At 48.7% G+C, this 14030-nt stretch overlaps 1 protein-coding gene across 1 annotated transcript in view; it reads left to right on the top strand.

The window, feature by feature from the left end:
* Positions 1-14030, top strand: part of GRK2 (G protein-coupled receptor kinase 2) — a 345084-nt gene that overhangs the window by 232333 nt on the left and 98721 nt on the right. The window contains exon 14 of the mRNA XM_085651617.1: positions 1915-1981. Within this exon, the coding sequence (XP_085507743.1) occupies positions 1915-1981 (67 nt within the window). The remainder of the gene's footprint in view (positions 1-1914; positions 1982-14030) is intronic.

Here is a 14030-nt window from a genome sequence, read left to right on the forward strand (position 1 = left end):
GCAACAGCCGCTACTATTGCATTGGGACGTGGTGTTCCCCTGCAAGACATCTGTCAGGCAGCCAGGTGGGCCTCGCTGCACACTTTTACTAAGCAGAGACTGCTTCTTTGGCCGTTCTGTTCTCCATGTCTTTCTGGTGTGATCTTGGTTCGCAGACCCATCACCGGGGTTGGTATTGCTGGGGTATCTATTCTATGGTAAGGAATCTATCACTAACGAGCTACTTTCAGATGAACAAGTTACTTAACTTCAGTAACGATATATCTGTAAGAAACATTAGTTAGTGATAGATTCCTTACCACCCCACCCATCCTCCCTGTTCTGCGAACTTATTTCTAGGGTTAAGGTCATCCCTTTCAGGGCCCTAGTTTCAATGCACCTATGGTCAGTATCTTGCATGGCTCTGCATTCCTGGTGCAGAAAGTCGTGTACAGAACTGACGTCCACGCGCGAGGGCGGCGTCTAAGTAGCTGCCGCGACGTCTTCCCGGTGATCACGATGCCTACGACGGAAGCGGAGTCGCACGACGCCACCTTCCGACGTGCAGGGGTACTGCTGACAAACTTTCCAGATCCAGTCTGATGCCTGGGGGTAATTCTAAGGTAAGGAATCTATCACTAACTAATGTTTCTTACAGATATATCGTTACCGAAGGTAAGTAACTTGTTCGACTAGCACCGTGGGTGTCCTGCGATTATAGGAACTTTTCCAGCAAGCCATTAGGGCTAAGAACTCGCTCTTCCCAGCAACATCAATTTATGGACTATGTTTACACCACAAGCAGGCAGTTTATTTATGGGTGAGGCTGTCTCGAAAACAATTTTTGTCACCAGTGATGCACTTCCAGCAGAGAGGTGATTGAACCCTATAGCACTCAAAGCAGGAAAGTTTCTTCTAACGGCAGACTGGTGAATGAGTCTTCTACTGCTATGAAGAAGGACCACCATTCCTTGCAGGCAGAGAGGCGAATGAATCCTCATGTAAGGAAGACAGTAGTCCCTTTAGGCAGTTTGTGGCATAATACGTTATCAGGTCCGTTTTGAACTCCTTAGCCCATCCCGCTCTTACCCGTGGTATTCTTCAAATGTTGTATACTTGCTCACATCTTGGATTTGGGTGGGCCTCGAATGGCAGAATTTTTAAAACTCCTAATGTAAAACATTTAAAAAGTATGTGTCGCACCATTCAACCTTCCCAAACTCCTCCACCCCAAAATGATGGTTTGCAATTTTCAGATATATGGAATGTAAAACTTTGGAATCATGCAAGCTGTAGCAACACATAGACCGTAAATTGGGGGAGATCTCCTTCAAGAAATGGAGGCGGATGCTCAGTAATATTGTTTCTTATGATTAATATTTGGAAATTGAAACCCTTTCAGGCCTACTGAGACAGATAATAATTTCCAGCATTGCTGAAGGACACAGGTGGCAAAGAAAGTTGAGTGAAGTTTAAAAAAAAAGAAAGTTTTTCCAAAATAGGTCCTCTTGTTATTTAGTTTTTCAGGTATCGCATGCCGCTCAACTATCTTTCTCAAATCGCATTTGCTTAAACTCTATTTTCAAGACACTTGTAGCTGAAGAAGCCTCAGTTTGGAACATCCTGCCTCCCTGGCTGTGCCTTTGCACATTCCATTGATGGTCCATCCAGCAGTTTAAAGACTACCTTTGGACTGGGACAGCTCAAAATGTAGAGCAGACACCTGTAGAAAACCTGCTTCGGTTGCTGTGGTCATGAGAGAAAGCCTTACTTGCTGTTGCTGCGGCCTTGGTCCGCTGGGGCTTTTCATGACGGAAGGCACAGGAAGGTCCCTGGTTCTGGAGGATGTGGGGAGCGGAGTATGGTGCAGCCAGGTGTCTCCGGCCTATTTTACTTTGATCTTGATTTGGCTGTTTGTACTTTCCTTGTCCCCAGGCACAGCCCCTTCCGCCAGCACAAGACGAAGGACAAGCATGAGATTGATCGAATGACACTGACCATGGTAAGTAGCGGGAGGGCGAGCAGAGCAGATCATATGTCATTGAGGGGTCAAGTGGGCGGGCCAAGCAGTGACTGGGGTAGGAAGGGTTTACTTTCTATGAGAGGAAGATGAAGCTGTTGACTAGGAAGGAGAGGACAAGGAGGCCGCAGAGCCATTCACCGCGGAGGTAAGTGTGTGCTGAGCCATTGTTTGTAAGGGTCTGAAGAACCAGCTTGTTAATGAGAAAGAAGGAACTCTGCTACTTGGGAAGCAGAGTGTGATCTTGCGGAGTTTACTAGAATGAACTCTGTGATTCGCTTCATAAGCACTTCTCCTATTCCACTTGCACCGCTGGAGGGACCCTTTAGAGTGGGAGTCTTCATGACTTCTCATCATGCTCTGTAGTGAGTGTCTTTCAGTCATGGAGGACGCGGTCAGTTTAAAGGCTGGGTCCCTTTTAGGTGCACTTGGGGCCTCGTTCTTATGACATTGCCTGAGTCAGTTATTTATTCACAACCCAACTTAGCCTCAAATTTGACACCAAAGAAATGAGTAAATGGGTAAACGTCTTTTTCTCAAAATGATCTCCTGTCACAGAGCCTATGCTCCTTGAAGTTCTGAGCTGTAGTTTCCTCTTTGGTTCTCCCCGAACCCCAATCTACCCCAACATAGGCCTAGGTATTTACACGACCTTTTACCTACATATGTCCTACCATTGTTCTACATAACGGGTCCGACGCTGACCTTTTACGTAGCTAGGTGCAACATGACTGTTGTGTGGTTTTCTCCAAATATACTGCTGTGATACTGAGGGTTCTCAGTATCACTGCAGGATTACCATCTTCTGCATTATATCTCTGTATAAGGGTCACCTCTATCGTCATCCTTGCCCAACATGCCCACAGTACACTTCTAGGTAGAACCCCTGAGGGTACCCTTCGGTTATATAAGCAATACATCTTCACTGGGCAAACCAGAGGAGAAAGACTTCCATGCGGACACACTGACACGAGACGCTGAGGACCATGCACGCAGACACTCCAGCACGCAGTGGTCTGACCTCCCTCGCAGGGTGTCCATCTCGAGACCAAGACTGGGTCCTTCGCTCTCCCACATCAGGTAATGGGGTTGGCTCTAGCCTCCGGGCATTCTTGGCTTTAGACCTACATACATGCTAAGTACACTTAGGTACATCTAGTTAGGGTTTGCATCGTAGGAGTACGCATTATTACTGTCATGTATTCATATGCCTGAATATATTCAATGTCTTAGCACTACGGTAGAATTCTACCTGTGTTTTACTTTGCTGGTGCTCATAATCGTATATATCTGTTTCTGTCTCATGGTTGTTGCAGCACACATATTTTATACTAGAATGACGCTGGTTTAATAAATACTTGTTGAAAACGTCCCCACCGTTTATTCTGTGTATCTCCCTGAGACAAAGTGAGCATGAGTGACTGAGCGAAAGGTACTGTACTGTTTCCACGATCCCTGAGGGATCAGGGTTGTCATGTTCGATAGTTGCCAGAAGCTATTCGCTCCTTGGTAAGAGGGGCTCGTAGTGGCACTGTGAGCCAGCAGGCCTAGCATACTAACATATCCTTTGGGGGTGTCTGGAATCAGTCTGGACACCAATCCCTTAGTTTATGTTGTCTAAACGCACAGACCCTATATAGATTTGTAGGAATTAAACGACACTGGAAAATAGTGCAAAAAAGCTTTTATTAAAGCTTTCATATTTAACCAGTAAATTATGGGTTTCCCATGGTCTTTCCCACGTTTCAGAATAGTGCCAAGAAACCTCTACTTTTTCATCACACTCATTAAGTATCCTAGTCTTATTCCACTATCTTCTGAACCCGTCACAGGAATGTTCTGTTACTTAGCGAGTACCAAACAAATCTACATTGTTAAGAAATGCCTCTGTTTGTATGGTCCCCGAGTTTTTCTACTGATGCTGCTGGTTTTTTGACTCCGAGTGCACTGAGACCTGCAAACCAGACCTCAGTGCCTGTGCTTGACCTTAAAGGGTATGTCCAATTGGCTGTACCCAAGTGGAAATGGCTAACTTACCTGTCAGTCCCTGGTATATAGTAACCAGTTACCCAGGGTATGTAAGTTACAGGGCTACTTTAGGGCTTGCATCATTAACTGTGCCACGCTGTGGTGTATTTTACATGTTCTGACCGTAAAGACACGAAACCACCGTTTTTACTGTGTAGAGGCTTGGCCGCCTAATTGCCGAGTCCAGGAGTACCCGCTGACCACTCAGCTGTGCTAACTCCTGAACGATGCGACTAAAGTGGGCACTCCAAGGTATCAAACCACTCGTTACGTTAAGCCCAACTTGTATCTCAAATTAATGTAACTTGTTGCAGCGTGCAGCTTTTACAAAGCTACCAGATTGTTGCCTTCAAAAACGTCTGTGCCTACCCGGGCACACATGTAGCCTGTTCCACGAGACCGCCTTCTTCCCTCCTGGAAAGACATGCCAACGGCTCTCAGGAAGGAGAACAATGAGTAATTGCAGGCCAGGAAGAAGTTACCTCCCTCCTGCAGGAAGTGACTTAGGTGTTCGCCCCAAAAGGCAGGCTTTAAAGTGGAAGCCACCTTTGAAGAGTAGGTGTGTCACACTAGGCAGGAGGGCTGCCCCACTGTTTAGACAGACATGCTTGCACGGGGAGCAGAGAGGGGAAACCAGTAGGTGGTGCTTCTAATGCTGCTCTGTCCCAGCGCACACCCCTCTAATGCTGCTCTGTCCCAGCGCACACCCCTCTAGTGCTGCTCTGTCCCAGCGCACACCCCTCTAATGCTACTGTCCCAGCGCACACTCCTCTAATGCTGCTCTGTCCCAGCGCACACTCCTCTAATGCTGCTCTGTCCCAGCGCACACTCCTCTAATGCTGCTCTGTCCCAGCGCACACTCCTCTAATGCTGCTCTGTCCCAGCGCACACTCCTCTAATGCTGCTCTGTCCCAGCGCACACTCCTCTAATGCTGCTCTGTCCCAGCGCACACTCCTCTAATGCTGCTCTGTCCCAGCGCACACTCCTCTAATGCTGCTCTGTCCCAGCGCACACTCCTCTAATGCTGCTCTGTCCCAGCGCACACTCCTCTAATGCTGCTCTGTCCCAGCGCACACTCCTCTAATGCTGCTCTGTCCCAGCGCACACCCCTCTAATGCTGCTCTGTCCCAGCGCACACCCCTCTAATGCTGCTCTGTCCCAGTGCACACTCTTCTAATGCTGCTCTGTTCCACGGTTCTCCTCAAATTATGCTCTTTCATAGTGGGCGTTTCTAATGCTTCTCTGTCACAGCACCCATTAAATGATATCTGCAAAGCACCTACTTGATCTTCACCCCACACCTTCCTGACATACTAGCTCATCAATAAGCTATGGTTGCCCACTAGCCGCCACTTCGGAACAAACTACTGTTCGAAGTATGTAAGCTGTAGATCACATGCTTTGCATACTCCTGCCTTCTACTGTTGGGTCCGGATGTTTGCAAGTTGTTTTTCTTCGAAGAAGTCTTTCCAGTCATGAGGTAGGTGACTCTTCTTTTCGGTGATAGTGTGCATGGGCATCGACTCCATTGTTAGATTGTTTTTTCCGCCATCTGGTTCGAACTTGTATTGCTGCACTCCGGTTTGAAGCAGTTCTTCAGGTTTCCCTCGGTGCGCAATCCACTCTACCCCCATCTGTATTGTTTCAAATACGTATCCCACTTCTCTGCATATCGTATCTGTCTAGGAAAACCTCTGTTTCGATCGAAGATATTCGGGAAGGCCATCCGGCCTAACTGTCGGTCCACTTCGCAGTCGATGGACCAGACTCCATTCAAATTCTGCCCTCAGTGCCTCGCCAAGTATCTGTGCACCGACTCGCACGAAGTGTGTATCTTGTGCTTGTCTTCAGAGCACAACAAACAGGACTGCGATGCGTGCAGACCGTTCGGATCGAAGAAAACACTGTGTTTGTCAGGCGAGACGTTGCGAGATGCAGAGTCAAAATGTTGAATACATCCCGGGCATCTTTGGCGAAGGATCCGAGCACAAATTCGAAGCACGAAGGGCTGAGGAAGAAGAAGAAGAACTTGTCTCCATTCCAGAATCAGACGCCGAGATTTAAGAAGACTTGCCACAAGGTCAACGTCCCGTGAGTACTGAACGCCCCTTAACCCAAACTCCAACTCAGTCGAAACACAAGGCTTTGGTCCCATCCCCGCCTTCGGCCCACGGTCGGCACCGACAAGAAGTTTCTGACACCCCGCCCTCCGGCTCAGCACCGAAACACGTCACTAAGCCTTCGGGATCGAGTCGGCCAAAGTCTGGGGCTTCTTTAGAGGAGTATACAGAGGAAATAACAACAAAGGTTGAGGCAGGGGTTCCACACCACGTAATTCCCCCTCCCCCAACAAGCAGTGACTTGCCTACACTCCCAATCCCCGATCAATTAACACCTGTCTGGGGACGTCTTCTACAATTCCTCCCCATTTGGCAGTCTATCGCCACAGACAAATGGGTGTTAGGAATTATCCAACAGGATTATTGCCTGGAGCTTACCCACAATCCTCCAAACATTCCACCACGTTCTCACAAAATGTCACTAGAACATTTACATCTACTTCAGTAAGAGGTTCAATCTCTCCTGTCCAACGGAGCCATAGGACCTGTACTTTCTAATCCCCAAAAATGATGGCTCCCCGAGACCTATTCTAGACCTCAGAGAACCAAACCTCTACATACTTTCAGAGCATTTCCACATGGTGACACTACAACAAGTGCTCCCACTTCTACAGCAGGGCAATTGTATGTCTACTTTAGACTTAAAACGCATATTTCCACATTCCAATTCATCCTGCTCATCGCAAATATCTCTGATTCATGATGGTGGATCATCATTGCCAATTCAAAATACTACTGCTCTCAGGGTATTTACCAAATGGGACGGCTATAACTCTGGCTCCTTTCGGACCAGTTGACTGCTCGATTACAGTATTTCCAGAGCTGGATACGTTCAGCCTGGAGAAACTGATGGATAAAATTAAATCTGGCTCTCCAGCGGATCCGTGCCCACCCAGTGTCTTTCGGGTAGCCCGTCCGGTACTGGAGGAATGCATCATCTCCCTCCTTAATAGGTCCTTGGAAACAGGGTATTTACCGCTAGAACTCAAGGAGGCTCGTGTAAGGCCTTTGTTGAAGAAACCTGGTCTGGATCCTGCAATACTGAAAAACTACAGGCCCATCTCCCAGCTGCCTTTTTTCTCAAAAATATTGGAACAGCATGTACTAAAGTCCCTGTCTTTGTACCTGGAGTCTCATCAACTACTCCATGAGCGACAGGCAGGGTTCAGAGCTCATCACAGCACCGAGTTGGTGATGCTCTCGGTGCTGGATGAATTAAGAGGCATGGCTGACTGTAAGACACCGAGCGCCCTGATCTTGCTAGATCTATCAGCGGCGTTCGATACGGTCAGTCATGCTCTTCTCCTGGACAGGCTGAGCGATTTTGGGATCAAGGGCTTAGCATTTAAATGGCTGCAATCCTTCCTTTCGGGTAGGACACAAAAGATACAACTAGGGGATGAAACATCTGAGGTGGGGTTTTTAGAATGTGGGGTGCCACAGGGCTCCGCCCTGTCCCCACTCCTCTTCAACCTCTACCTACAACCTCTAATTGCATCATTGGCCTGCATGGGCTGTAGAGTTTTTAATTATGCGGACGACACGCAGCTGTTACTGAGTGTCGACAACACAAGGACTGCACAACTTAATGCCCAGAACATCTTGAGGCATACTGTTCAATGGATGACTGAAAATCTGCTGAAGATTAACCCAGACAAGACTGAGGTATTGGTGATTCCATCTACCGCCTCACCTTGGAATGACCTCTACTGGCCAGCAGAGTTAGGTCTTGCTCCAAAACCAAGTTTGAATGTAAAGAGTCTGGGGATTAAACTGGACTGTGATCTCTCAATGTCCAGTCAAATCTCCTCTGTGGTGGGAAGCTGCATAAATGTGATCCGTCAACTGCGGAAGCTAGCCCCTGTCCTCTCTCAATCAATGATGCGCTCAATCGTAGCAGCAACTGTTATCTCAAGGCTAGATTATGGGAATGCCCTCTATCTGGGACTCCCCAAAACCCTGACAAATAGACTACAGGTCGTGTTGAATGACGCCGCACGACTGATTTTTAGACTCCCACGGAGAACTAAGGCCTCCCCTCTGCTTCATAGCCTGCACTGGCTCCCCATTAAAGAGCGTGTGGAATTTAAGAGCCTATGTACGGCCCATAAGGCAATTTATGGCCAGGCTCCCGCCTATATTGCAGATCGTTTGGTTGTGTACAGCCCAGTGAGAACACTTAGATCTTCAGATTCTCAGCTACTGGTCTGCCCCCGTTACAAATTAGTAACCAAGGGAGGCAGAGCCTTCTCTGTGTTAGTCCCTCAGCTATGGAACACGCTGCCTGAGATGCTGCGCAGGGAAGGGAACCTCCTGCGGTTTAGGAAGATGCTAAAAACACTGATGTTTAGAAGGATTCTGAGTGTCAGCTAGACCAGGGAGTGTTTTCTTGCAATGTCTGCCAAGCTTATTGTTGTAACTAGAGATTTCGAGCGCCTAGAGACCTGCAGGTGATTGGGCGCGATATAAATCCAAAATAACAATAACAATAACAATAACAAATGTCTGGCAGTAGTCGCAGCACGTCTAAGAAGAAAACACATCCATGTCTACCCGTACCTCGACGACTGGCTCGTCAAAGCCAGCACTTACCAAATGTGTCTCCAACATACTCAAACCACTACTCACTTCACCAAGTAGGGTTTACAGTAAATGTCTTAGTCTCATCTACAGCCTTCCAAGACGCAAACTTATCTGGGAGCCACAATAGACGCTCCGAAAGCTCTAGCCTCTCCCAGTGTAGCCAGGATTCACAGTATTCAGTCCCTTCTCACTCAATTTCAGCCCAACCAATCATTGCCAGCAAAAGTATTCATACAACTGCTAGGGATGATGGCGTCTTGCGTGGGGAACAATTAAAATGCAAGACTTCATATGCGTCCCTTTCAAGAATGCTTAGCAAGTCAGTGGAACCAATCGCAGGGTCAGTTCACGGATCTACTGTTGGTAGATGGCCGCAACCATCGCTCTCTGCAGTGGTGGAACCCACAAAATGTATCCAAAGGGCGGCCCTTTCTCGACCCTGTTCCACAGACAGTGCTAACAGCAGACCCATCTCTCACTGGTTGGGGCGCTCACCTACAAAGGCACACAATCCAAGGATTATGGACTCTAAAGTACAAGAGCTACTAGCAGTGTTTCTTGCGCTCAAAGCCTTTCAAACTCACCTAATAGGCAGAACTGTCTTAGTCCGCACAGACAACATGACAGCTATGAATTATATACAAAAACAGGGGGGACACACACTCTCCAACTGTCACGCCCAGCCCAAGCCATTTGGAAATGGGCTGTTCGAGGCATATGAGCTGCAGATCACACACTGAGGATAAGATCGCCATCTGGTGTTGGGCTCGGATGATTGCAGGTTGTTGTTGTCTTCGGAAGAAGCCTTTGGTCACGAGGTTGGTGACTCCTCCCCTGGACAACAGTGCGCATGGGCATCCACTCCATCGGCAGATTGGTTTTTTCCGCCATTGGGTTCGGATGAACTTTTTTCCGCTCCAGCAGAAAACTTCCAGCAATCGATTTAACTCTTTAATCTTCATTTCATCGACGTCGACATCAACTCGGACCGGTTCCGGAAGCGGCTGATGGACAGGACACCCTTCAAAAAATGCCCCCAGTGTGGAGCGAAGTTCCCCCACAGTGACCACCACGAGGTTTGCAACCTCTGCCTGTCGCCGGAACACAACGAGTCCACCTGTCCAGCTTGTTCCGCTTTCCGTTCGAAGAAGACCCTCCGGGACCGAAGAGCTCGACGCCATATTATGGCCAAACCAGCTCCAGAACCGGAGGACATCTTTGCTCAAGATGTTCCCGAAGACGACACCGAAGATCTCGAGATCGTGTCCGAGGCCGACGATTCCGATGACCTCATCACTCCAGGGCAGCGTGTGAGTACCACCCCCCCTGCCCCTGCCCCATCCAAAAAAGCATTGGTCAAGACTCCGCCAGCTGGGCCCAGTCGCGACCGGAAATCCTCTTCAGAAGCCCCGCCCTCGGGCCCGGCTCCGAAGACATCTAAGCCTGTGGGTGGCTCGGGCTCGAGCAAACCTCACCTGATTGTGCCTTTAACACCCTCGGCACCCAAACACCCACTGTCGGCACCGAAACAGGCTCCAAGACCGAAATCTCCTTCGGCACAGAAACGTTCCTCGGCACCGAAGTCTCCACCGGCACCGAGACGTTCTTCAACATCGATGCCTCAAAGTCCATCGGCACCGAAAACTCAGTCGGCACCGAAAACTCAGTCGGCACCGAAAACTCAGTCGGCACCGAAAACTCAGTCGGCACCGAAAACTCAGTCGGCTCCGAAAAATCCATCGGACCCGAAAAAATCATCGGCGCCGAAAACTGCGTCCCCGCCGAAAAAAGCTCATAAAGACCCGAAGCGGACATCACAGACACCACCTTCGGAGCCAGATGAACTTTTTCGACCAGATCCTACTCAGAAGCGGATCTACATTAATCCTAACACGGGACATGTGACTGCCATCCCATATAAAAAGCGGAAGCTGGACACTACACCTCCCCCAGCTCCCATACGGAAAAAGGACTGTGCTACTTCACCACTTCGTCCTTCCTCTCCTGTTGTACCTCCTAACCCGTCCCCCCCTCCTCCTCCTGATTCTCCTTTACCTTTACCTTTACCATCTCCCTATCATTCACCTCCTCCACAGGATGATAATGATGACTTAGGGGGAGGGGCGGACCCTGATTTATTTAATGATCCTGTTGATCCAAACGACCCTTTTACGTTCCCAGACCCAGCACCCATGGATGACTGGTCTTATCCTATACCTGACATGCCTGACCCCACTACCTACCCCTCCAAGCCCTCCCCTCCTGATGACCACCTAGGGTTCGGCCAACTTATAAATAGGGCAGCATCATTCCACGGCGTTACAATGCACACAGACGCCCTTGAAGAGGACTTTCTCCTTGATACCTTTGAGCAGTCACAAAAGACTGTTCACATACTGCCCATGATCAAAGGGGTTATAAAGCATGCTACTGAAGTCTTTAAGGACCCTGTTCGAGCTAGGGTTCTCAACCCACGCATCGAAAAAAAGTACCGACCAGCCCCGCAAGACCCTGCATACATTAAGGCCCAGCTCCCTTTAGACTCCCTAGTCGTATCAAATGCCAGGAAGCGCGCTAACTCACAGACAACTGGAGAAACGCCTCCCCCAGACAAAGAGTCTAAGCTTTTAGAAGCCTCGGGCAAACGGGTCGCCGCGCAGGCGGCTAACCATTGGCGTATTGCGAATACCCAGGCCCTGTTAGCCAGGTATGATAGAGCGCATTATGACCAACTTGAGGACCTTATGCAACATCTGCCTGAACCTTTTAAGTCCCAGGCCTCTGACCTCATCCAAGAAGGCAAATTAATATCTAATGCCTCCATTAAATGCGCCTTAGATGCAGCAGACACTGCTTCTAGAGCGGTCAATACTAGCGTCTTACTCAGACGACATGCCTGGCTCCGTATTTCCGGTTTTAAACCGGAGGTTCAAACCGCAATTCTAGCTCAACCTTTCAACCAAGAGCAGCTATTTGGCCCTGCAGTAGATACTGCATTGGAAAAAATGAAAAAGGATAATGAAACTGCCAAGTCTATGGGAGCACTGCAGTCTCATCAAAACCGGGGTTCCTTTCGTCGCTCCTTTTATAGAGGAGGCTCCAAAAACACTTCAACTGAGACCACGTCCACCTTTAAAAATTCTGGACAAACATCCCCTAACAGAGGTTATTTCCGGGGAGGTTATAGGGGAAACAATAACAAAGGTCGAGGGCGGGGCAACAACAACAACACCCGCACCTCACCAGCCACCAAACAGTGACTTGCCACCACTCCCCCCCAGACCATTCCACTCCGGTCGGGGGGCGACTCCAACAATTCCTGCCTGTCTGGACTTCCATCACCACAGACAGGTGGGTAAGACAAATTATCCAGTCTGGCTACTGCCTCGAACTCATACAATCCCCCCCAAACATACCGCCCAAACAACGTCCAATGTCCTCGCATCATCTCTCTCTCCTCAAACAAGAAGTTCAATCCCTGTTACAAAAACATGCGATAGAACCAGTCCCCCTTCAACATCAGGGAAAAGGGGTATATTCTCTATACTTCCTCATTCCCAAAAAGGACAAAACACTAAGGCCCATACTGGATCTCAGACTACTAAACCAGTATATACATTCGGATCATTTTCACATGACCACTCTCCAACAAGTCCTCCCACTTTTACAACAGGGAGACTTCCTCGCCACATTGGACCTCAAGGACGCATACTTTCACATCCCTATGCATCCCGCTCACAGAAAATATCTACGATTTGTGGTAGATGGGCAACACTATCAATTTACAGTTCTCCCATTCGGAGTAACAACAGCACCCAGAGTGTTCACCAAGTGCCTAGCAGTCGTGGCAGCGCATCTCAGAAGACAACAGATCCATGTCTTCCCCTATCTGGACGATTGGCTCATAAAAGCCAATACATACCAAAAATGCGTTCTCCACACTCATCGCACGATTCAAACTCTCCACGATTTGGGATTCACTATCAACTACCCCAAATCCCACCTACAACCTTCCCACTTACATCAGTATCTAGGAGCAACCATAGATACATCCAAAGCCATTGCCTATCCCAGCACAGCCAGGATAGCCAGTATACAAAATCTCATCTCTCAATTTCAAACTCATCCATCTCTTCCAGCAAGAGTGTTCATGCAACTCCTAGGCATGATGGCGTCATGCATCTCCATAGTCCCACACGCACGACTTCAAATGCGTCCCTTACAGGAATGCTTAGCACAACAGTGGAACCAAGCTCACGGACAACTTACCGATCTGGTGTTGGTGGACAGTCGCTCACTTCGATCACTGAAATGGTGGAACACCATCAACCTGTCCAAAGGGAGACCGTTCTTAGAGCCTCTTCCACAAGTTGTGCTAACTACAGACGCATCTCTCACGGGGTGGGGAGCCCACCTCCTTCACCATACCACTCAGGGCAGATGGACCAGCCAACAAAAACTGCTCCACATCAACCACCTGGAACTCTTAGCAGTGTTCCTAGCACTAAAATCCTTTCAAATTCACCTAAAGAACAAAACTGTCCTCATACGCACAGACAACATGACGACAATGTATTATATACAGAAACAGGGAGGGACACACTCTCTCCAACTGTCCCAACTGGCACAGCAAATCTGGAGATGGGCAATTCCCCAAAACATCTACCTGTTAGCAGAACATCTCCCAGGGATCCACAATCAAGTGGCCGACCTCCTAAGTCGCCACACACAACAGATCCACGAATGGGAACTACACCCCAAGGTTCTACTCCCCTTCTTCCAAAAGTGGGGACAACCAGACATAGACCTGTTCGCCACTCCAGAAAACACAAAATGCCCAACCTTCGCCGCCAGGTTTCCACACCCACAGTCGAAGGGCAATGCCCTATGGATGAACTGGTCAGGCAGATTTGCGTACGCCTTTCCGCCTCTCCCACTAGTTCCATTTGTGGTACGCAAACTGAAACAACAGTCACTAACACTAATACTAGTGGCTCCCACTTGGGCACGTCAACCGTGGTTCACCACACTTCTGGAACTCTCTTTAGTTCCACATCAAAAGCTACGCCTCTCCCCGGATCTATTAACCCAGAACCATGGAGAAATCAGACACCCAGATCCTCAAACACTGAACCTAGCGATCTGGCTCCTGAAGTCTTAGAGTTCGGGTACCTCAACCTCCCTCCAGACTGTATGAATATCATAAAGGAAGCCAGACGACCTACTACTAGAGCATGTTATGCCGCTAAATGGAAACGATTTGCCATCTACTGCGCTAATAATGACATACATCCATTGG

This window comes from Triturus cristatus, chromosome 4_1 (genome assembly GCF_964204655.1).
Source record: "Triturus cristatus chromosome 4_1, aTriCri1.1, whole genome shotgun sequence".
NCBI classification, from domain to species: Eukaryota; Metazoa; Chordata; class Amphibia; order Caudata; family Salamandridae; genus Triturus; species Triturus cristatus.